At 39.8% G+C, this 26,507-nt stretch overlaps 2 protein-coding genes across 5 annotated transcripts in view; one reads left to right on the top strand and one right to left on the bottom strand.

Annotated features, from left to right (window-relative positions):
* The window catches only part of side-VII (sidestep VII transmembrane protein), a 615,012-nt gene that overhangs the window by 575,234 nt on the left and 13,271 nt on the right, over positions 1-26,507 (bottom strand). For 2 of the 4 annotated variants that reach the window (XM_087353125.1, XM_087353122.1), the window contains exon 1: positions 11,209-11,338. The exons of 1 other annotated variant lie outside the window; for it this stretch is intronic. The gene's annotated coding sequence lies outside the window, so the exon portion shown is untranslated. Of the gene's footprint in view, positions 1-11,208; positions 11,339-26,507 lie in introns of those variants that run through there. One more of the 4 variants, XM_087353127.1, reaches the window with a different exon arrangement.
* LOC147873215 (putative cytochrome P450 6a14) lies at positions 1,377-6,635 on the top strand. The gene is made up of 4 exons (XM_087352493.1): positions 1,377-2,347; positions 3,409-3,639; positions 4,612-4,863; positions 6,293-6,635. The coding sequence occupies exons 1-4, from the start codon at positions 1,456-1,458 to the stop codon at positions 6,463-6,465; spliced, it is 1,548 nt and encodes a 515-aa protein (XP_087208619.1). The 5' UTR covers positions 1,377-1,455; the 3' UTR covers positions 6,466-6,635.

Here is a 26,507-nt window from a genome sequence, read left to right as displayed (position 1 = left end):
TATTAATATTCGTTTCCCTCTTCACAAACCTTTGGGTACCGGAATTACTTTCCTTGCAGCTCTAAGGTTTATTTTTTATTATGAAATATGCTCTGTCATAATTAGAATACGAGGTCTAATCCTTCGGGGACACTAAAATGTGCTGTGCGTATGGCGAGTGATTCTGAAACATGTTTCTCTGCTGTTCTGCATTCCTTTGCTTGCCAAAGACAGACCTAATACACGGATTCTTTTTTTCACAAATTATGTAAGCCATAAAAAATGAGGGCTTACTCAGGCATGGACCATAACGTTCTTCGAGTGCAAGATTAATTGTTTATTCCATGCGAGAACTGGGGCTGTTACGTTAGTATGGGAGCTACTGCCGGCATTATAAAGTTGCTTGCTTGTTGTTGTAGGCTCAGGTAAGTGGTGCCCACACTCGCTCGTTCTACGTTATTAATTTTCATGAATTATGTGACGTAATAAACATGACAAAGCAAGAGAAGGCGAGAAAAAGAAGCCAGTTTATTTCGAAGAAATGACGCAAATTCCCCAGAGTCGGAAAATATTTGGCAAGGAGGAGGTATATTTTGCGTTACAGATAAAAAGTCATGATTACATTTGTGCTGTGGTTATAAGTAGGTTTTTAATCAATACAAATTATGACAGCCACAAATCCTTCTTTTCCCGGGGGTCTTACCGAAAACAAATTAAATTGGAAGAATAAGATAATGTCCTTACTTGCGGGTATAACTGAATTAGCTGCCATTTTTTGTTGCTGATATTTCGGGGGACTCTGCATTTTTACAGATTATTCTCTGGCTTAATAGTAACATACTGACTTGATAGATATATAACAAATTAATGACTCAAAAATATCTAAGAAATAAAATGTCTTCCTGAGTAACTTATTAATTTGCCAGTAGCAATCTAACTGAACTCTGCCAGAATAGCTAAAACTGTACGTCTACTTCAGTCCTGATTATGGAGACAGTAGGTTCCCCGAAACGTTTCTATCTACGAAGAAATCCACATGGCCCAGAATTCAGAACCCAGGAGACTCATATCAACGACAGTTAGTCAAGTCTTTAGTGCAGTCCGAACGTTTTGCAGCGTTCACAAAGGCCGGCATTTAGATTCTATTATCACGCCAGACCAATTATTATATTTCATTATATTTTATTCTATCAGTTTGCTGCATCAAAAAGTGGGTGACGTTTTATTTTCAGTACGACACTGATAACAGCCAAAGGATTACTTGAAAGCAGTGTATTACTTAACGCAAACAAACACCAAATCAGTCATTCGTTGACACTATCTCGTCAGTAAATGCATTATCATTGACGTTCAAATATGGCTGATTACTCCTTATATTACAATGTACCAAAGGGTAGCAGCGTCAGAACAGTCTGAGATCTATTCAAAGTAATTTGTATACTTTGCACGTGAAAGTTCCGCTGGAAGTTGGTGACCATGGAGACACTCACTTGCACATCTGCATTGCTTGGTGTTATGGTTGTTTTGCTCGGAGCCTTTTATGTTTACCTCAAACGCAAGTTCAATTACTGGAAGCAGAAAGGCGTCCTGTACCTGAAGCCGTCCTTCCCCTTTGGTAATTGTGCAGACATTGTATTGATGAGAAAGACTTTTGGGGAAGGTTATACTAAACATTACAAAGCGTATACCGGGAACAAATACGGCGGAATATACTTCATGCATCGTCCACAGCTGTTAATTCGAGATCCAGATATTATAAAGAACATCCTTGTTAAAGACTTCGATCATTTTCATGATCATATATTCGCTTCTGATGAAAAGATTGACCCGTTGTCTGGAAACTTGTTTATGTTAACCGGACTGAAATGGAAAGAGCTGAGGACAAAGCTGTCACCCACATTCACATCAGGAAAGATGAAGATGATGTTCCAGACTTTGGTTGACTGTGGGTTGGAACTGCGCGAGCACGTGAAGAAATCCGCTGAACAAGAAGGCATTTTGGAACTGAGGGACGTACTCGCCAAGTTCTCCACTGACGTCATCGCTTCCTGCGCCTTTGGCATAGAGTGCAATTGTCTCAAGAATCCCAATGCAGTATTCAGGCAGTGGGGAAAAAGGATTTTTGAGCCCACTTTCGAGGCGATTGCGAGAGGCATGCTATACCTCCTGGTGCCATCTGTCGCAGTTGCCCTTAGAATTTCAAGCACTCCTAACGACATTACAAACTTCTTCCGCACGATGGTTGGCGAGACTGTGAGCTTCAGAGAGAAGCATTCTGTAAAGCGGAACGACTTTTTGCAACTACTGATTCGACTCAAAAATAAGGAAAACCTCGAAACTGACACCTCACCAGAACAACATGATCCAAGTAAGTACTGCACTTTTGTCGTCAATATCTGTAAACTTTAAGTCATGTCAGTCTGCTAATTCCCAGGCCTGTATTTACCACAAAACAAGTTTGAGTTCCTAGGTGCTAGGTGCAGATAGAATAATATTAAAATGAATATAAAAACAAATAGGATATGAGTAATCTGGCTAATGAGATATCAATTGTTGACTTTCCTAAACACTGTTATGAACCTTCGAATATACTCATGACCAGCTGAGTAATTATAAACTTTTACTAAAAACTTTATGCTGTGGTTAATGAGCTCACACGGATTACACCATCAGGCGTAGTTTGAAGTGATATTATTCCTCAGACAATGAATTCTTCGGACGTTTATCAAGATTCCTTGAGGAAATATCAGTTATATGATACATTCAACGGGAGGCGAATCACAAGAAATTTTATGGCGTACGAACGACAGAGATAAATCATTACAATATGGAGCAGCAGTAAGTATAGACTCCTCCACTCTTACGTTAGTACGAGTGACAGCTAACTAGGATTCAGGTAGCATAACCTTGACATTAAACATTTCTGATACAGCAATTCGCAATCGGATACGATTCTGAGCCAGTCCCATCAAGATGTAATTATCACAATCTATTTGATAAAGATTTTATCTTTAATATCCATTTATTTACCGACCTTCGAAAGAGGCGCTTTCGTAGGATTTCGGCGCTAAAATTCTAAACGCGTTTACCGTCTCGCTCAATAGTCTTACATATTAACCCTGCAGTATCTTCGCCGATATCACAATCCTAACAAATCTAGTGGTTAAATATTCTATACTGTCCATGTACCTCGTTCCCCTCAGAGCCAAATATTTTCATGGTAATTGTTTTTAAAACAATTGCTTCTGTTTGAGATTTGACATTCTCTGAGCTGTAAAGATGCCTCCGCAGTCATTTAGATCTGTTTCCGAAACGTCCGCATCTACTTCCAACTTCACAGAACCTCACAACCCGTGTTCATCCTCAAGAACCATTAGGATATGTTATTTCTTCAGAATCAAAAAATTCGAATGTGCTTTTCGCCCACAGAATCGGCTGGTATGACAATGGACGAGATTGCAGCTCAAGTGTTCGTCTTCTTTATCGCTGGTTTTGAGACATCTTCGGCCACCATGAGCTACTGTTTATACGAGCTGGCACTGAACCCTGATGTCCAGCAACGAGTTAGGGACGAAGTAGACACTGTCTTGCAGAAACATGGCGGAGCCATCACATATGAGGCTATTCAGGAGATGGAGTATTTGGACAAGGCAGTGGCAGGTGAGATCCGCCCGTATCTCTTCAATCCACGCCCGCCGCGTGTGGACCACTACACGTCTCTTCAGTTTACACGACAATGCATCTGAAAAGCCACGTAAAATCTCAAGGGCAAAAGTGAAAGTTTTGTTCCGAAAGTCACTTAATATCGGGAGATAAAACACTGACAATATCAAATCCCGCACGATCCTGAGCCAATTCCATCTATTTCCTGTTACTAAAATTCACTCAAAATCCGTTTTAACATTGTTCTTCCTTCTTCATCTTCCAAATGGCAGATTCCAAAAACGTTCCCCCACTAAAATATTATATTAATTTCTTGTCTCTCCCTCAGGAACTACATTTCCGACCCGTCGTAATCACATTCAGCTTACTATTCTACTGTTGTATGCATGGGTATGAAACTTGATCTATTACAATATGAGAATAACAGAGTTTGACGATATCTGACAAAACAGAATACTGAGACGAATGTTTCGGCACTATAGCATGGAGTGACAAGGTGGAGAAAATTGCGTAACGAGGCGCTCCATAATTTGTACAGTTTATCAAACATTATTATCATATCAAATCAATAAGAATGAGATGGGCAGGACATTAGGGCGCATAGTAGTGTTGAGGAATTCTCAGGCGGTACACGATTTTGCCTAGAAAGCCTGAAGGCAGAAGGTAATTAGGAAACATAGGTATAGATATGAAGATGATATTAAAATTTATGTTATTGAAGTAGGGCAGGAGGGTGTTACACGGATTCATCTGGCTAACCACAGTAGCTACGAAGAGTTCTCGTAAACAGAAAAATAATTATTTTGGTTCCATAAATGACTGGGGAGTTTTTAAATACCTGAGAGCAATATCTGCTTCTAAAGAAAGGACTATGCTCCTTAAAGATGTCTGTAATCTCAAGTGGTTTAAAGAATGATGATAACTGCTTTAGAACAGAGCAATAACAAACCATTTTTCACTGTGTTAAAGAGACACTACGCAAGTATCCTCCAGTGACCTTCCTCAACCGGGAGTGTAGCAAAGAATACCAGATACCAGGAACACACGTCACCTTGGAGAAGGGGGTACATGTGGTAATCCCCATCGAAGCAATGCACAACGACGCACAGTACTTCCCAGAACCTGACAGGTTCGATCCTGAGAGATTCAGCGAAGAAGCAAAGAGCGCGAGGCACCACTATGTGTACCTGCCATTTGGTGAAGGACCGAGGATCTGCATAGGTAACCAATCCAATCCACCGTTTTAACCACAGTCTACTAGTGCGCAGTCGCTTGTCTGTCTGAGCGCCTATCTCTACCTGGGCGTTTGCTTTCGTAATCTGAACTAGCTACGTTTCAGCGAAATTGCGGATTATGGATGTTGCTTAGTGTAGTCTCGACCCATCGACAGACCGACGTTTCAGAGATGCTGTCCATTTCTGATACTACACATCTGCAACATCCATTGGTCGTTTTCATACCAATCAGTCACTGTACGCACAGAGCTCAACAACAAATGACTTGATCAGCGAAAAATCAAGGCTGTCGAGTCTCGTTAATATTCACTCTCGGCCCTTTTTTGTGCAATTCCTCGCTAATGTCAAACAGTAAATTTAAAACTGGTGTGTGCGTGTGTATGAGGGCCTTTGCTAACGCTAGATTGACGTGTTTCAATGTCAAGATGCCGGAAAAAAAAGATTACAACGAAATACAAATCGCCGGTTGTGTTTATTCATCGCTGGAATAACCAGTCGCCTTGTTTAATTTCGACTATTTCTGAAAGAAGTGACATTTCTTAACTGCGTAGGTCAGTGTTATACGTTTGAACATTCCGTATCACTACGCGCAGTGGGTACGTTTAGCCTGCATCGTTCTTACCAGCCATAATTCATAAACATAAACCTAGCCGGTTAGTTGCCGCCTTATTACAGAGAAAACCGAGGTTCGCTCACAAGTCAGTCCATATGGATCTGTGGTGGATAAATCGGTTCTGCGACAGCTTTTTCTCCTTGTATTTCGGGTCTCCCCCTGTCAATATCATTCACTCGTATATCATGTGAGGAATGGACGAAGTGCCCGTTAGAGATCCAGTCCAAGAAATCGGGCACCGTCACAGAGCAAAATTATATTCGTCCGGCACCATAACGTAGCGTAAAGCTTACCAAACCAAAACGTTAAGTTTCCAACGTCACTAAAAGCGCTGGCGAACAACAGCGTCAATTTCGAGAAGACCACCTCCCTCCCTATATCGAGGGAGTGGTATTATCTCCGGACACATATCTGCCTAAATCAATTTTTATACAAATCTTATGACTAATTTCAGAGATTAAACACGCAGACAGACACAGCATATACAATATAGATTAATTTTGTACATTTTCCACTACTGTAATACTGCTCCGTGGAGTACAGTCCTCTTGAAAAGCCGATAGTACACTCAGCTAATGAAGATATTCCCCGCATTTTATGGAACCAAAAGGTTCATAACTGGACTCACGAGAGACGCCACACATCCGTATCCTAAGTGGCAGAAATACAATCCGAACCCGCCCACCCTATTTCCCTTGTATCCACTTTAATATTATCCTCGCAACCACGCGCAGGTCTTGCGAGTGGTCTCTTCTTTCTAAGGTTCAAAAAAAATATTTCCTGAAGCAATTGTCTTTTTCAGGGATGCGCTTCGGACTGATGCAAACAAAAGTGGGACTCGTCTCTCTCATATCAAATTATGAGTTTGGCATCTGCAGTAAAACTTCAATTCCATTGCAGAAAGATCCCAAGCAGTTCACAAACACGCCCAAAGAGGGGATATGGCTCCAAATCAAAAACCGAATGGCCAAATGACTCCAGTTAAATGGCCTACCATGTAATTTGTTAATGAACTGTAAACAGCTCATCAATTATGTAACTGAATATGATACATAGTATGCCTTACCGGTGACGGTATTTTATAGATTTTAAGTTATTTACAACTCAGTTTGTCCTCTGAAAATAAATAATTCCATATCCCAGGATTTGCAGTTCAGTATTTGTCGGCTAGCTTCTGACCACTTCTGCTTTCTAAGATTACAAATATGTACGTGATGTGTTGTGAATCTTCAGTATTAATTCAACTTCAGCAAATGGCAGAGGAGGGACTGCGAAAAACGAAAACAACATTTCAATAAAAAAAATAAGCCCGTTTCCGATCCAAGGTTCGAACCCGGGAAACCCGAGCACGAAGCAGCAGATTGCTAGCCAGTAGGACCACGTTGTGACGTCATGTACTAAATTGATAACTGATTTATTTAGTCTAGTTGGTTCCCTCCCTTCCCGTTTCGTCTATTCTCACCTTGCCTACTTCCTTCTTTTTAAATCATCTTTCACTTTATAGTTATTTAATTATCCTGTATTTATTATTTTATATTATCGCTAACTAACTAACTAGCTGGCTTACGTAACCCGAAGGCTCATCACCGAATTAACCAAAGCCCTCCACCGGACCCTGTCCTGTTCTAGCAAAATCCAGTCTCCTTCAACTCCTATCTCCCATAGATCCCGCCTGAGATTATCCTCCCATCTACGTCTAGGTCTCCCCAGAGGTCTCTTCCCCTCAGGTTTCCTAACCAACACCTGGTGCACACATTTTATCCCATGCACGCGTTCTGTAATCACTTATCATCATTATTCCTCAGTTCTTCCCCACTTCTCGTCACTTTTTCCTGGTTTCCTCATCCTTCCTATAATTCTTCCCAACTTCTCTCCTCACTTATTTATTCATACTACTTATCAATTACGTAAAGTAATTTACAATATTTGTACCGCTGAACAAATGAGTTCCACCACATGTCTCTAACAACTGCTGTAATTAATCTCTACTCTCTGACTTAATGAAGGATGGACACGTAACCCATAATAACTGTTTATACCAAATGTCAACTATCGTTATATTTGGAAAGTAAATCAGAGATCCAACGAGATGTTTACTGCCATTATGCACAGCAATTATCTGTCATGAGTACTCAGGCGTACTAATTTATTTGTATTTGAAATATCACTGGATCTGATCTCTGACAGAACCTGATAGATGTCCTCAGTACTTTGACTCTGCTCTGCAGAATAGGGGCACGAGAGAAACGCGTTAAAAGAAGAGAGTTTGTCTGTCGACAAACATTTGAATTTTCGTCTTTTGTTTATATAACGACATTTTCTCAACTACACAGTCCTGGATTCTGAATTTATAAGGGTCTGCGAAGAAGCGATCGTAGCTTATTTTTAGATAACAACTCAGCGTATTCCTGGAAACACAAATAAATATGGAATTCCTGCATCAATCCGACATCGAAACCCTGGAAAAAGAATTGGTTTGCTAACCACTGAACCACGAGCGACGCCCCGAAGGTTCAACCTTGCAATGGCTTCGAAAAGTAAAATTTCACAGTTCAACCACCTGACACAGCTTGTATCCCGAGAAGACCACAACAACAAACAATAACTTATCGCAATCTCCTTCCTGTCCACCGGATACCAAAGCCGTTTTACAGGAATGAATTAACAGTCCCAAGAATAGTCATCAAATTTCCGTCCGGAACTTGTCTGCTCCTGATGAACGTGATGGACAACCCTGCGTGCAAAGTTTCGCACCGGGCCGAGTCCTCATGCTGAATATTTAATTTCTTCCATCTTATCTTTCCTCTGCACTGTCTGCTGTAGATTACTGTCTGATCCTAGCTAATTCCCTCAGCTACTTCAAGTTCCCTTCTTCTCCTCCTGATTTACCATCGTCTTTGACGTCTCATTTCCACCTCGACATAACACGACATAGGCGGCTTTCCATTTTTAAGTAGCGTTTAATATTCAACAAAACTGACTGCTTCCAACTGTCAGGATTTTACACCGCAGATTCTACGAACTGCAACTGCACATCCTCTCGAAATAATATTTCTCACTTGAAAATACATAAAAATCATAAAATAGACGCATAATAATGGCTGTACGGTGGAGGTAACCGCATTATGAGGAGCACAGGATACAATCCGGAGAATACGGTAGTACGTAGACAGTATTATTTTCCTCAGTCACCCTGATGAGAGCTATCGATAGGAGGATAATACCCTGAATCAGACCACGACAACTTCCTTCCACATTAATTCCAACTCATTTATCAATCATTCTATGATTCTGAAGCATCTTAAAGCATCCCAGTCCGAGCTACTGACAAAATCGTTAAATAAACCACGCAGAAAACAATTAAACTACAAATTAATGAACAGCTAAATAGACGTATAAATCTTATAAATTTAACGATGCTTTCTCAACTTCGTTTATTATATGACTGTAACAAGAGAACAATATTGTGCGTAGGTACCTTGCCCCAAAACAATTCAGGCTTATGTTGATTAAAACTACAGATGATAAACCAGGTCGTGTTTAATGTATTATGAATTCTAATCACAGAAGATATCGCCATTTTCCAAGCATAAAGTTTCAATAAAAAATGTTCCACAAAAATTCCTGGCACACCTGAAACCTTTTGGCGGCACATGGATTCCGGAACACCGGGTCACATAAAGCAGAGACGTTCATGTTTCGGAAGTCCTCACAGGTATCAGCCAACCCTCGTCATAAAAGTTGCCTTCATTCCCATAATAACTGGTACACGTAGGAACACATATGACAGCACAGACGAAAAATGCTTTGTCATGTCACTTTCACTCATAAATGACGAGGCAACGAGGAATACCTAAAACTAGGCAAATTAAACGATGAGGAGATAAAATTTTAAATATGCCTCTCAATGGCGGTTATTAAAAATCTTAATTTGTAACAAGTCTTTTGAAGTCACAGCGTGGTGAACGGACGTATTGAGGTGCATTAGAACAGACGGATGAACGGGAGATCTGTGTGTCCGTTCTCGTGTATCTTTTTGAAACTACTGAACGGATTCCCAGTTGTAAGATTTTGGGGTCTCATGGCGGTAAAGATTGCGATGTTGCTGTTCTGGATCATGAATCCGTGTAGACTCTTACGTAGATAAAAGATTTTCAGAGAAACACGTCGGCTTTATATTACGCCCTGAAGATAGGAACACTTTGTTTTTCCGAAACGTTGGTATCTACCTACGAATCTACACGGATTCATGACCCAGAACAGTGACATCGCCGAATTCTGTGTTGTGCAAAGAACGTTTTTGGAAAAAATTAATTCTTATTCATATGAGTGGCTCTAGAAGTCAAAAAGTCTTGTGGAAATTCTTTTTTATAAGATTTTCGTGACACTTTTCCACTTGCATTAATGGTAAACCCCGCCATTGAAGCTTAAACTTTCTGAATGTAATACATTTATTATTATGCCGCTATTATGTTATATAGTAAAACATATATTTCATTTTCCTTCAATTTTAGTGCTCTGAAGGCACTGTGGGCTACTAACCAGATCGGGGCATTCCCCACTGATTTATACTATTCAGTACTTAACTCCTACTTTAAATCATATAAAATAAATGCTCAAATAAAATGTCACAGTTTTTCTCAAAAATTGTTCGTCACACAAAATACGATGCAAAATACAGGCTGAATCACGTTAAGACATTCAAATTTTACTTCAAAAAAACGTTTTATATATAGTGTGAACTGTAATGAAATACAAGAAACTATAATTGATAACCACGTATTATTACAATTTAATGCAACAAGCTTCATTAGAACAAGTTAGTGCCTGTAATAAACAAGTATAGATTTCAGTGCGGCATGGAACGTAACGTGAAGCTCATTTGAATAAATACAAGACGCTGTGCCACTAGAAAGCTGGTTCCGCTCGTGTCTAGTTCAGACTTGCTGCTACATGCACGAAATGACAGATGGCGACGGTCAGAAAGAACTTTGTCAGTGCCCCATGTTGCCTCTCTGCCAAGCAAACAGGGCAGGTGAAATGAATGCAAAGAAGGCAAATGCGTTTGTTCTGCGATTTCCTCGACGTAACAAGCTTATACTTGTATTAAACACATCTACTATGCGGTCACGTCTGTCAGCCCACTATAGGCACTGAAACTACTCCATACATTTCGATTTAATCTGGTAACGGGAGTCGACATTAAACATTGCTGAACTATTTTTATTCTGTTTCGTAGCAATACAGTATAACCCTCTGATTTACAAGAAGCTCAAATCAAATTTTATCAAGATGGCTGACGTTTCAGAAGTGCTTTTTGCCTCCGTTATCAGGGTGATAAGACAAGCGAGCATCTCTGCCAGAACACAAGACACAACAACCCAGAAGATAGCCATCTACGTATTCGCTGCTGTGAGAACCTAAAATCTCTAAGGTTTATCAATGTTCTCATATATTCATCACACAAAAAATTAATGCGTAGAAGAAAATATACGGCTCTTAAAGATCAATAAATTTGAAATAAAGTTGGAAAATTTACGGGTGTCAAACTAGTCAAAACATTCCTCGTGTTTTCGGAGCTTCAAACTTCATTCCCATATACACAAAAGCCTGCCACGGGACTCTATTCTGAACATGAAATCACCATCGTACAGTACAACAGCTCTAATTTTGTTTCGCTGTTTTTGTAGTATTAATTACATTATTTTAATTACTCACAACTGCTTCATGATTCACTTTAACGCTGTTCTCGTTGAATTTCTGCTCCGTCATTTTACTACAACCTATCACTGCACACACCACTTCAATAAAGACGACCACCTGCTCACACACAGAACAAAATTGCAAGTCACGGTCGCCATGAATCTCGCACGTACGAAAATATAAAAAAAAAACACTTCTACCAACATAGACCACCAAGCGGAAACTATAAATAACAAAAGCAACACTGTAAGCGAAACAGTTTCAGTGGAAAGTCACCAACATGTGTGTAGACAGAATAATTAGAAGTTTCCTTTCATTAAAGGCACGTCCAGATTACATACACATGCTATAGGCGCATTAATATCAATCTACTAAGAAACTAAGCATCATTTCAGATCATGAAATGTAATTTTACAATTTACAAAGAAAGTGTTTTCTAGTAACACGAAGAAAATAGGGAATTTCATGTTAAACTCTTAAAACGTATTTTCCTGTTGCGCAGATTTGTAGTCATATTAAGGTACTGTAAATATTGTCCTTCTGGGTTGTAACGCCATGTGGACTTATGGGTACATACCAAACTTTTCTGAAGAACATACTGCCTACATCTTCAGCCGTGAAAGTAGAAGCCGTGTGAGACTCTCGGAGGTGAAGTTAACGATGTTGTTCTGGGTTCTGACCTGCGTAGTCTCGCAGGTAGGGCAATATTTCTCTCTTGAATATTTATATTAACTTGCAAGTTCACGCGGTGTTACAACTCAGGAGACCAATAACAGCTGTGGCTTTACGCAAGATACGAGGTCACATAACAAATTCTCGTAGCAACTTTAATTTACTTCTGCTATCAAGTGGTGTGGATGCGTAGAAGCGAAGGGCAGGATTACCGTTATGCGAAACCTAACTCAGGACAAAGAAAATTAAATTGCTCTCTGGTATAAAAACATAATTCTGAACCTAAATTCACTGTAAAATATCAGAACTTCAAAAGTCATTAGACAGCAAACAAGATCTGCAATAGAGGGAACAGATCTGGACTCCTATGCTGAAGGGCGTCTCGTACATTACATTCGGCTCAACAGTTCGCAGGAAACAATCGACAAGTTACAGTCAATCGAAGGAAGAAATATGGAAGCGACTGGGGGGGGGGGGGGGGGGGGTCGCAAAGTGGGGCAAATTTTGTGTTCCGAATCGGTCGAGTCGAGTGCAGTGCAAACACATGGACGTTGACACTGAACATAGAGCGACGCGACCCTGCGGTGGATCTGCGAGCGTCGCGGATCCTTAGGCTATTTTACGACACTCTTTCAACTACACGTGCTTATAGGTAAAGAATTAAAAGGTGTCCCTGGTGTTAAATTAAGCACCACGCCATGCAGACGTATTGGGGAGGGGGTGGAAATATAACAACGCGTTATTATCATCCGCACTGGGTGCTTCAGTCCAGGGGAAAGAATCTGGTATCCACTGGCTAGGACGACGGAGAAAAGAAATTTTTTGCCCTACTAGGATTCGAAACTCCGTCGTCCAGTCACAGATTGGTTGCTACACGCTTGTTAGTAACTCCCCTGGTTTATGAAACCAAATTATGAACCGAACCGGTTCTGTGGCACGTCAAACTTCGTATCACATAGATAATCGGCGATATTTCGTCGAGTCCAAGGCAGCCGGATCGTGAGGCTACTGCCAAGGCTACGGATGTGCGATTTATTTTCATTCCACGATCCTCCACGATATAGTTTATATCTTTCATCCGCCACTGCCACGAATTTTTATATTTTTCGACAAACAACTATCGAAAGTTCCACGAAGCAGAAAAGCCTACCTTCTCATCTCCCTCCAAATCAAACTTTCCAGCGCTCCACACAGTTTTCAAGTGGCGTTTGGAGCCTTGGAACCGCGATGTCATTTCAGCTTTCTTCAACTTTATAAGGGCATTGAAACGAATACCTAGTCCTTATTCCACATAACGTGTTATCAGACCGAGCACAAGCTTCATGACCTAGCTTCAATTCTCAACAGACGCACAGAGCTAATGCAACCGACAACCTCCATTCACGTCCTCCTAAGTACCATCCATACATAACGCAACCGAGTAGCCATACTTGTGAGCTTATATTAGGCCGTGATCAGGCCGGTTATTCGCCGGCTTCTAAACGTGGAAGCTCGTGTTCAAGCCCAGGTCAGTTCACGTAGGATTTGTGGTAGGCAAATTGGTACTAGAACAGGTTTCTCTCAGAGTCCTTCGGTTTTCCCCCGTCAATATCATTCGACCGCTGCTCAATATTCGCCCATGTATGATCTTGGGGGATCGTTAGCTGCAGCATAAAGCCTCAGGTACTACCAGAATGCCGATGTAATCCCTGGAAATTTTCTGGATATCCATTGCATGTACTTATATTAGTCCTACAACGCGAGAAACTACGTTTCATACACACAAAAATATTAGAAAATGTATATATGTATATACATCATCAGAATGGTCACCTATCCAAGGCAGACCATAACAGATGTTGCTGAAATTGGTAATCTGGTTAACGAGTTTTCTGAATTAAGCATACGAAGTGAAACTCAGTACAGACTAGGCAAGAACCCTTCAAAAATATCCTTTTTATCTACAAGGAATCTGCTTCTGTTCTTCTGGGAAACAGAGCAAACTGTAGCACGCAGGTTAGCTGGAGTTCTTGTGGAAGCTCAACACGTGATTAGGATTAAGGATGGACCAACGTCTCTACCCCCCCTCCAAGCCCTTTTACGCAAGAATACAACAATAACAAAAAACTCATCAGAATAAATCTCTCGTGAAAATGTAATGCAAATGAAGCTTGAATTTCCTTGCAGTTGCCAACCAGCCTCCCTTCTCATAATATTCTTTTGCTTCTCAAGTCGCACACCATTCTTCTTCAGCAAAGAAACTTTCAGCCGCCATTGCTCTAGATTTTCCCCACCCCCCACCCCCTCCTTTTCCTTAACGCAAAGTGAACTTTTCAGAATAAAAACTGTAAAGAAAAGAGTAACAAAACTGTTTCTGAAATTTATTGTAAATTGCATCTAATTTGTATGTGTGGGCAAACTATAAAAGGATGAAAAGTCTGTGGGTTACTCTCATGAGAGAAATTACTAATAATGACCGAAGTAGTAACCCCTTTCGTATGCACATTCGTACCCCCAACCCCCCCTTTCCAACATGCTTTATTAATGGCTATATTTATTATAGTTCCGTATACAATCTGCTCGAAATATACGTAGGTTTCTCCAGCGCACTGTACACAAAAGCAGGCTGTAAGACAATTGCAATGTACGAAGTAGTCTGGTGCACAAGGCAGTCCAACATTTCTTTTTAAAAAGCTACAAGCCTTAATCTCCAATTAACATTATCAGAATAATTATACAGCAAAGGATGAGATGAACGGGGAATTAAACAAGCACACAAGAAATTAAAAATTCATGTCTGCAGGCACGGATTCAACCTGCTTCTTTTGTTGCGAAATAATTCAAAGCCTTAAGAGTTCGGAAGAGATGATTTTGTACCTCTCACGAAAATCTATTGTTATCGGTCTAAAAGTCTGCAGTACCTGGTTCGAGCCTCGGACATTTCATTGTATCCTTAGATATTCTGTAGTTTTCCTCACCCTCGACAAGTGAATATCAGGACTGTAGGCTTTCCTTTAAATCGGCCATGACTGTTTCTTTGGAAATCCTATGTACTCATCACATTGACATGGAATAATTATAGGCTTTTATACAGCGTAATTAAATAACAGAAAAATTAATTCATATCCGTACTACGATAGTTTCGTATATTCGTATCGTCACAAAGCAAACTACACTAAGAATTATGAATGTGCTACACTCACATTCACTATTAGTGCATATATTTAGAAGCTAGTGTGATAAGGCTCACCACCATGAAAACCGCAAATCCTTCTTTAATTTGTTTGTTTTAACAGCAGAATGAAATTAACATACAAATAAGGATTTTGACGGAGCGGTCGTGGCCAATTCAACACACTGCTTCCCACTTTGAATAATGCGTTTCTGGTCGAGATTCGAATAGGGTAACTTTCAAAATCTGGGCGCGTTGTTTCATTTGGGACAGTCGGTTGTGGTAGGAGTATGGGGGGGGGGGGGGGGGGGAGGAAGGTAATACTCACGAAGCATCAGAGAACACGCAACTATTAAGCATACTGGAACGCGTGTGTTTGGCAGGTGTTGGTTTTTAAAGGGAAGGGGTATGTTGGCAAGCCTGTTGTTGTGCACATCCCAGCATCCGTCACTTGGTTGACAATGCCACGTGGTTAAAACTTGTTATTAATTTGCTACACTATCGATTATTCAGTACAGTCTGTGTAAAGTTTCCTGTGAGCCTATATACCACAGTGCGAACGCTTAGAAAGAAACTCCTTTGTAAAAATATACAAATACATTCTTTCAACTTCCAATGTCTTAACTACATTCTAAATAGGATCTGAGTTCTCACAGCGACGAGTATCAAGATGGCTATTTGCTGGATTGTACCGCCGTGTAGTCTGGTAGATGTTTTCCGACGTTGCAGGCTCACTGCCCTGACGATGGCAGCTGCAAATACCTCTGAAACGTCGAAACACTTTTGCCAGACTACACATCGCTACATCCCAGAAGATAGCCATCTTCATACAATGTAAATATCTTGCTACATTAGGTCGAAAATACAAATAAATTTAATTTCACAGTTTATTTTATACGGGAATAAAAGGCAATCTCTTACTCAAAATTGTAAAACACAGACTTCAGCAGTAAATGTGCTGTGGTAAACATGAATACCCAAGAAAGAAAAAATTATAAGAGTGTGTTGAAAATTACATAACATGCACACTTCACCCTACGTGTTTATGGCTACTGGGTCGAAAATAATTTATATTAATACGACGCATGGGCGGAAATGAAAAATGCACATAAAATTTAAATAAAAAAATTTCTAGGCAAGATATCGGATGATAAATATGATTATGGCTTCAGAAATGGATAAATCTGGCTCAGGCCAGGATCCAAAGACAGTATGGTATGAACACCGTGATGAAATTTCGGTTTTCGTAAAAGCCGGGACAAATTCTTGTCCACCTCAATTTTCTCCAACAGATTAGTTTACTTTGTTTATGATTTGGCCAGTTAATTACTTCATTAGCTGCTTTCTCTAGTTGGCTGTACTAAAACCATCTTAGTACGTTTCTTTAACCGTACAGTTTAATTTAATTTCTTTATAATCTTTATAGTTAATATTGTGTATCGCTTTGTCCCTGATGCACTGAGCAATAGGCCATTACCGTCAAAACTCTGGGATAGGATTCGCTACTACATAACGCGCCGATAATGATTAATACGTTTAGAGGCCCTACTGCCGTGCAGTGGTGCCAACCACTAACCGCGCTTTAACAGAGAACTTGCACTCTCATTAAAACTCGTGTTAAATCAGGCGAAATGTTACACAGCTCTCTCTGCCCCCAACAAAGGAAGTATCAAACAATTTAGATCAGTGTTTCTCATACAGCGAATGAGGGTTGGGCGTGAGGTTAACCACAGTTCACCCTAAAAAGTAGTTTGTTCCGAAAACAGAAACTACTCGTAAAGCGTCCATCAGGATAAGCTATATTTATATGTATCTACGGGTATGTATAGCAGTTTTACTTCAACATATCCAATTTTCTTGGTTTTCATTTTATAAACTGTTTATAAGCGTTAACCGGAAATTTATGTGTGTAAACAATATGAACAGAAGTATATAACCAACTCCCGCTGGGGTCTGTAGCTCGTATATATTACTGAATTTGAAGGGAAATAATCCTAGTATCAAAATCTCCCCTGATATAATTATTATCATTTGCTGTCGCTGAAAAGTATTTGTAATCTTCCAGACATTGAAAGCATTAAGGTGTGTAGTTCTTGATTTTAACGAGACTTTCTTAATTTCAATTATTACAGTGGCGAAAATGTTAAGCTAACGAAATTAATTTTGAATGATTTAAAATGTGTCAGCTGGTCATATTGTTTAGATGAACTGAAGAAACTCACGAGAAGCCTCAGTGTCGATAACCTATCTCTGGATACAGAATCAAATACTGTGTCTCCAAATTACATCTCGACTTTCGTTGTCTGAATGCTCAAGAAGGTACCTTTATCGTAAATGTGTCTTTGCTTTATAAATTAACGTCATCTGCAGACACGAGTAACCGACTTGTTACATTCAGATAAAATCCCTGCTGATTCTCATGGACTTTCCTCGTGAATGGGAACGTAGACTGTATTGAGTGAGCGGTACCCCAAGCCTACAGGACTGTTTGTTCGCACCCTGGCAGCACTGGAATCGAAGGGGGGAGCTGGCACCTAATCCCACACTCAGTGGGTGGCCTCTGGCATCACTGACGCAAACAAGGTGTTCAAAGGTTGTGACGTCAAGCGTCACATACATCGTCTTCCAATAAATCACGAAACTACATTTTAACAGGTCTTTCGAGGTAACCGCTTGTTCAACGTGAAAGTTGAATTTTCTATATTTTCTAACTTCACTTTTAAGAGAGATTTGAACAGGAACGTAAAATTGTACTCCAGATCCAAGTAAGGTGCACTGGGGTACACGGAACTTTCAAAAATACTTTCCTCTAACAACTGAATTTCATTCGATAAGTATATCAGTTATTTAAAGATTTCAAAAGATCCTGTGATTCGCACAGGGGAGAATAATTCTGAAAGCATTCCCAAGATAACAAGTTTTGAAGTGGTCTTGTAGGTTCTCATGGCATCGAGTACGGGATGTTATGCTATGTAATCTTGTAGAAGTTTATCAACGTTTCAAAGGTTCTTACTGCCTCCATCATCAGAGCGATGGTGGAGGCAGATTTTAGTATCGATGTATAGCATACCCAGAACCTTTATCATAAGGCAGGTGTTATCAACCCGCGGCAGCCCAATATATTTTGCGCGGACCGCGTATTTTACTGATATAATGACTGTGTATAATAATTTTATCGTTACCGCATAAATTATGTGATTTTTAGTGACTATAACAAATCGAAACGTTTTTAAAAGAAGTAGTTGGGTAACATGTGAATCTGTGTGACACTTGAGGTTCTCACAGCGGTGAGTATGAAGATTTCCGTCTTCTGGGTTGTTGCGCTGTGTAGTCTGGTTGATGTTAACCAACGTTTCAGAGGTCATACTGCCTCCGTCATCAGGGTGATGAATAAAATATTATGACCTCTGAAACGTTGGTTAACATCGACCAGACTACACAGTGCAACAACCCAGAAGACAGAAATCTTCATATTTTTAATCGCCCTGATGACGGAGGCAGTATGACCTCTGAAACGTTGGTTAACATCGACCAGACTACACAGCGCAACAACAACAACAACAGAAATCTTCATATTTTTAATCGCCCTGATGATGGAGGCAGTATGACCTCTGAAACGTTGGTTAACATCGACCAGACTACACAGCGCAACAACCCAGAAGACGGAAATCTTCATATTTTTAATCGCCCTGATGACGGAGGCAGTATGACCTCTGAAACGTTGGTTAACATCGACCAGACTACACAGCGCAACAACCCAGAAGACGGAAATCTTCATATTTTTAATCGTCCTGATGACGGAGGCAGTATGACCTCCGAAACGTTGGTAAACATCGACCAGACTACACAGCGCAACAACCCAGAAGACGGAAATCTTCAATATGTGAATCTGCTTGTGTTAACGAGTTATACAGCATTTTAAGTTAATTTCCAAGAGGTTCAATAAATTCATTCATAACCCAGCAGCCCGCAATCCTTGTGGAATTGTGGTTTCAGGTCTTTAAAAAATTGAAACTCACTGGTGTGGAATATTTTTTCGTGGTATGGTAGCATAGTTTTAAAACAGTATCCTCCAGCGATCATGTTAATAAATAACAAAAATTGAATACATAAAAAAGATGTTTCGCAATTTTTTCAATCACATGAGCGATACATAGGCAAATATCACACGAAGCTGCCACTCTTAGAAATCTGTCCCTAAACTGCGATATTACAAGCAGACAAGCTAAAGGGCAAAATAATGTCAAACACTACTACACTGAAATCCAAAATTAGATCCTGTGTTAAGGAGATAATCAAATGGTTGCAGTATCAGAACAACACATCGGAATGTAATGAAACAACATCGCTTCTATTCTGAACAATGCGCCTCTAATGAGACAGGTAGTACTTGCTACTGTGGATAGGATTTCACAAATACCACGTCAAATCTAAATAGAGCTAGCTTAGTGTAAGCCTGTCAGAAATTGGAAACAGGCCTATGTTCCATACCACTGTGTCGATAAACAGGAACATGTCGTTGTAACCACAAATAACAATCTGTATAGTGCATTCTGTATTATTTCAAATAGGCCTATGTTTACAATATTTTTAATCTGTCGTTAAAATATTTTTCAATTCATAATTTACATAAACTCGCCCTGCTATAAATTATGGGCCTATAGTTGAAAAGCGTAATTAAATAAGTCAGAAATAAGTCAATCTAAAATTTAATACGAATGCCATATTTATTTTACACCTATGTTCATCGTGATATAAATACAACTTAAAATAGTGACTTATTTGTTTTTCATCATACATGTTTCGTCTGTGTTATAAATATCTTCAGGTATACAGGTCAACATTTGTAAACCTAAGCATCTTATTTTTTAAAAAGTATCATTAATAAGATAGTGTAGTTGCGTCATATTGTGATTTATTAAATTAAAATTAAATTATTTGGTTATTCCGTCAAATCACAATGTATTTAGTAATTATCTTATTTTAAATACATTGTGATTTGACGGAATAACCAAATAATTTAATTTTAAGTATCATTAAGTTGTGTCTATCACTAGTTTTACGTAGAAACAACAATACTGATGCCGCATTTTAATTGTATTTGACGGTGAACACAGATGTTAATTATCGACAATACAATGACATAACAAATATGAATTTTATGCGCATTAATGTTATCCTCCGATATCCTCGGTATCAAAGGCGATCACTTCCCACAGACGTTTTGTCAACCAAAAATTCTTGCCTTCTCTCAACATCACCTACTTGACTGATGTTGGTAACAGTATTAATAAATATCAGCTCTTTTCAGCGACGCAAAACACGCGCCCACCAAGCTCACGGTACAATGTCATGACATGAATACACGTTCGTCGCTTATGATATGTTCATTCTGTTTCCCGACCAGCCCTTTGTTATGTCAGTTCTAATTACATGTATTATATCCACTCGTAGGCATCTCATCTGAAACACAGAGTTAAATAAAATAGATGCGCCACATCAGGATTGGCGTGTGTGTGTGTGTGTGTGTGTCTATTTGGGAGCGGGTCGGACTACATAGTCCGTTATGAGGGCGTTGGAGTCGCTCACTCGCACCGTTTCATGATTAATGAACACACCCACTAATAACGGACGACGTCATCAACAGCAGAATAATGTAGCAGGGCACAGGAACGTGGGTGGGGGGGGGGGGGGGGTTATATGGTAGGAGTGTGCCCCAAATCAGCTTGGGGCCCTCCACATTAGCAGACAATTATTTAAAGCGTTTCATGTCGATGCAACGTAAGCAAGGTGAAAAGACAAATCTTTCATTCTTGCATCAAAGTGTAATTTTCCGCCACACTTAATTCAATTCCCATAACAATAAAATTATACATTGGGAAACAGTGTCAGGACATTACAATCACATCAGAGGCAATTCACGCCAGTTAAATCAATGCGGATTGGAATTTAATGCGTTCTTTGCATGAAGTGTACACTATAAACATAGAACGTTTCATATCCGACAAGGGAAGACAGATCGATACAATTTGGTAACGTCAGTGTGGGCTATATTAACGGGGCTAATTTACTTTCACATGAAGCTACGTCAGGAACAAAAAGAACATAGAAATCACAATGAAATTTGAAACGTTTTTAACTTTTGTTAATATCTGACGAAACTGACTACCAATAAAAGGTAGTTCAGAAGCTGACGACAGCGGTTGGATCCAAATTCAAATTAAACTGCAGAATGTATCACAAACTAACTGATACGAGACCAGATTTCAACAGACTACTCCTCTCCGTATAACTAGACAACAACTGTCAGCGGAACGTGACGAAAAGACGTCGCCCACGAAATGTAATCTAACCGCACATCCTCTATTGCCTTCAGGTGTACATCTTAGTGCATATCCCCAAGACCGGGCCGTTCGTAATTCCTTGGAAGAGTCTCAGACACTGGCTTAAAAATTCTCTAAGTTTAATGTAATACCTCTCTCCCCAGCTGAAGTTATACTTCCCGCACACTGCTGTGTCTGGATGCTCTTTGTGGCTGGGACGCAGTACGGCGGGATGTAAAACCAATGGACTATCTACCCTCTCCTTACGCTGCATTGGACTTAATACGGGCTTTAGCCCGCATGTATCTCCCAGCTGAACATCTCCCGCGGTCGGGTACGAACATACGCGGGATGCGAGCATGCCGATTCACTATCCAATTGTGTTTGGTTTCATCTGCACAGCTGTTTTTGTGTGCTCTTCACGCTCTAGCGTGAGCGACAAGCACCTCGTTGTCCAGTCCATGTCGTAGCGGTTTTCCTTCAGGGTAGACAACCTGCACGACCAGGGTCAGTTTCATAACAACGACAAGAAAGGTCATTGCTTGAAGACATTTTTGCACAATGACCTCGGATCCCTGTCATGCAAGAATGGTCTACGGCGCAACAGGGCATTAGGGTCGCATTAGTGCGACAGTGACCTAAGTGATGTGAGGTGAAGAATGCCTTTCGAACGTCGCTGTACTTCAAGCGTTAAACCGTTCAAGTCTTGTTCATATTCGGAGCTACCAACAGGATTTTCCACACGTTGAGACGTAAGGGTTGGCAGTCCTGCTTCGCACTCGGATTCGAATCTCTTCCAAACGTCTCAGCATTTTGATTTTGGTTTTTCGTGGATTTTTTGTCTCGCCGAACACATGTGGGATTAGTGCGTTAAAATTAGTCACGGTTGATTCATTCTCGTCTTTTATTTTTCCTTTGTAGCAAATAGTGTGCGTCTTCAAAGATTGGGAGCCCTTGAAAATCCAAACAGCAAAATTTATAATTTCTTATATGGTGATGTATGTGATGTATTTTTAGATAATACCAATGTTTCTGCTGCCTTCGTCTTGAAATTCATCAATTGTCTGCCTTTTTAAGTCTTAAAAACCTTGAAACCTAAAAAGTAATTTTGTTTTATACGATAGATCTCTCTTCATCTTCAGGTAGCATAAGGGGCGACACCTATTCCGCTGAATCCAATACGCAACGTGAAGAAATAACAGAATATGCTAAGAATACTTTCAGTACCTAAAAGACGAGAGTTGATATTACGGAATAAACATTCTCCTATAAACTTGTCGTCAGACTCAACCGAGAAGCAATATTTAAAAGATACTGATTCACATTCAAGGTTCAAATTAAGACCCTGATTATAACCCTGCTTCAAACTGCGTCTATATTAAGTCTCAAACTAAGAAGTAAGAGCATATAATCTCTGGAAACATAACAACAGAAAGTCTGACTAACCTCAGACTGCCTCGTCCATGCCATTTTATACGAAGTTTATATTAACTGCGCAATGGTAGGTGTAAAAACATCTGAAAGATCGAAAATAATGCGCCTTCGACTGAAGGCTGTTTCTTTCTGCTCTCTAGTCTGTCAGTGTGTTTCATTTCATGCCATTTTCTCTCAGACTGTCTCTCTTTTGTCTTTCAATTCATCAGCGAACAGTTCTGTGATCGGCTTTGTTTCATGTGAACCAACCATTCACCCTTAAAACCCTCCATCAATCACAAATCTGCTTAGTGCCATGCCAACAAACCAGGTATTACTGTGTGACGTCACGAGCCACTAGACTAATCCCACAAACTGCAATGGAGAAGGTAAAAACGTCCGCAATTCAAGGTACAGTAATTACGTGGGCTAAATTCCATCTTCTGATCAATAAGACGCCAGACGAAAATTTCAGTGTTGATCGCAGGCTAACGTCACGAAAGACTTAAAATTAGCATCTTTTTATTATAAATAATCCAAATAAAATTCCTCTAAAGTTGCGTGTAACATTTTGTTTATACTGAAATGGCATAGAACAAATTTTATTACAGACATTCCAAATACTAAACTTTGTCAAAACAGCCTGGTAGTTTTCTTAGAAATGTATATACCATATAAAATATTATTCACACAATACACAAAAATCACTACAGATCACACGTAAAAATATACTCCAGGATTCAACCCAAAGACCCCAGAAGAGCCTTTTTGCGAGTTCGGCACAACATGCAAGCGTTCTGCCCTCTTCTCCAGAGCCACTCGTGTCCAGTGACTGCAGAAGTGCTTATTAGGGGCTAATAGGAATAGTGATGGACACTTATCATTCAACTGACAGACGGCTGGGAACCAAATACGCTTTACTACGATTCAGCTGCAACCACTCAAAATGAATGTCACTAGGCTGCTTAATTATCGTATTTCGCAAACAAAATTCAAGCGATCTCAAAATACAGCTCTTTCAATTCTACATTACTATGTACAAAATTCATAAAATGAACTCATATTGCTGAGAAAGTTTCTGACAGCTTTTCGGCAAGTTTTAATTCAGATACTAATCAGTGGATTTAAATTAAAGTTGGAATCTATTCGAAATCTAGACTAAAATTTGGGGATGTATGTGTGTGTGTGTGTATGTTCGCTTATATCCGAAGAAGGGACAAGCCAATTTGCCACAGACTTGACATGCTTACGCCCTGAAATCAGGAAGAGATTTCAGAAAGATCTAATCTCCAAAAAAGAATGTCCTGGATTCGAGTCCCAGTGACGGACGATCTTTTTTTTGTGGTTCGAAAACTAAGCACGACAGAAGGAAGGCTCCAAGACCGAAGTCGGTTGTTTAGACGAGGATACTGAGAAACGAACGACACAACGCCGAAAAAGTCCTGAGTTCGAGTCCCAGTGAAGAGCTTTTCTGTACTTTGGAAACTAATTATGGTAAAAGAACACATATAAGACCAGCATACAGAAATAAACTCCTTAACCACGAAAAAGTGTCCTTGGTTCGAATTCTGCTTATGATGGTTTCTCTGTACATTTATATTGAAAACTCTTTAAAGAGACCAGTACAAGTGGCTGTGCGGGACTACATAAAAAAAATCTAGTCATTGAACATTCACTCTGTATATGAACGGAATGCATTTGCTAAAAACAGGTCACTACCGTGAAAAGTCTAGGGGTTACGTAAGAGGGATTTTTTTATAAATATCAGCTCAATGAATTCAAATTTAAGCCAGTAACATAATACGTACCACAGCAACTGTAACACGATATCCCACGTTGCACACCATCTTTTCAAACACCTTGTATAGGTTAGGCTTGAAACAAACAAAAAAAGTTTTCAAATCCTCTGAAAAGTGGCGCAACACGGTTCGACCCGTGGCGTGTCTTTGCAATCCAACATTGTGTGTGTGTGTGACAGAGAGCACCTTCCAATGAATAGGCCTCAGATTAAACAATAGAGCAATTAACAACGGCCAGGAACTTGAACAGGGCGACACTCCCACAGCGGTTGGGGATCTGCCAACCGCTGCTGCTAGGTTAGGTTAGGTCTGCAATGACATTATCTCTATATAACACTACAACTCTTCAGAGCTACTGCATCTCATTTCAGCAAAAGTAAAAATGTAGTTCAATCTAATGCTGCATAATTATGTGCTAGAACAAGCTAGGGACAAAGTGTTGGTTTCATTTGTCGGGACTGACTCGCTCACTGACGAACCTCTAAAACCTAACCTTGCTCCCACAACTTTTCGAGTAAAGTTCAAATTGTAGGATTATTTTGTTCACTCATAGCTCGAGAACGGATATGATGATTTGCGGAAAATTTTAAATGCGTCTTCCTTGAGCCCACAAGATCACGTCAGGGTCGAAACTCAAAAAAGAAAATATTCCCGAGTTCGATTCCCCCTTGAGGCTTATCGCATATCTCGGACTTACAGATGGTACAGGTATGTACAACTAGGCTTTAAAGTAATCAAGTAGCTCAATGCGTGACTAAACGATTGATTGACTGACTAACCAATCAACAAACCAACTGAACATCACATTTCATTTAGGTTAAATCCGTTGAGTAATTTTGGAGATGAAATATGTTGGCAAACAGATCCAACCTCACCATTATGAGTCCATTTTATTTTTTTTAAATATCACCAAAAAATGAGCAATGACATTATGACACGCTTAAAACCATTGGACATGTCACCGCCGTTCCATCACCAACCACAGTGGGAACAGTACGTCATTGAACAATGGAACCGACCCTGCTTGTACTGTGGTTCTTTTTATTACGAGCATTCCCGCTGCACAGAACATGTGTGCGCCTCGCAGAGTTTTAATGCGTGCCCCTAATTGTTAGGCCGGCTGCTGCACATCCATGTTCTACACTATAGTATCGTATCAAATATTTAAATTGCAACTGTCAAAGCTATATTTCTACTGTCCGACAATATAAGCCTACTTACGACAAAAGAATCTTATTCTGTAACAAATTCGTGGGGTATCTGGTTCCAATGATGAACCTTACTGACCTATATGACCGTACTTTTGAGATTTTCCTTCGCCCACTCATACCAGAGTCGCTAAGTATCTGTAGGATTCCCATCTCACAGTCTTTTTATAATCGGAAAAGTTTCCTGCGAAGTTTAATTTCGAAGTTAAGAGAATATATGATAGAATATTGTCTGTGTTGTGTGTAACTTCTCAGTAAAGATTCTTCGGGTATGTTCAGTAGCACATAACAAATAGATAACTGTATAGTTATTAATTTACAACCTCTAATCTAATTGTTATAATTCAAATTATTCGAAACAGAACAAATGTCATCATTAATTGTTACGAAAACTTCTTGTAAGACGGCATCAAACTAACACTAACCATTCTTTATATCTTACTTTAAAACATAAACTCACAACTAAGAAAATTAATCCGAAACACTAAAGAAGCGCTTGAAATACACTGACGTAGATGGGAAGATAATATTAAAATGAATCTAAACAAAATTCATTTTGAGATTGCGGATTGGCGTCGTCTGACTCATGATATGGTTCAGTAACTCCCTCTTGTAAACAAAGTAACAAAACTTCGGTTTCATAAAAGACGCACAATATCTTAGTCGAGACAAACACCGTTTCTCTTAAAATGTTTTACAGTGAAGTTACGCTGTTGTAAGGCATTGCAATCAGGCCTCTAGTTGGGTC

This window comes from Zootermopsis nevadensis, unplaced genomic scaffold, assembly GCF_977971745.1.
Source record: "Zootermopsis nevadensis isolate Lab colony 2312 unplaced genomic scaffold, Znev_1.0 Znev_ptg000021l, whole genome shotgun sequence".
In the NCBI taxonomy this organism is placed as follows: Eukaryota; Metazoa; Arthropoda; class Insecta; order Blattodea; family Termopsidae; genus Zootermopsis; species Zootermopsis nevadensis.
Note: the sequence above shows the minus strand (reverse complement) of the source record. Positions and strands in the feature narration are given on the sequence as shown.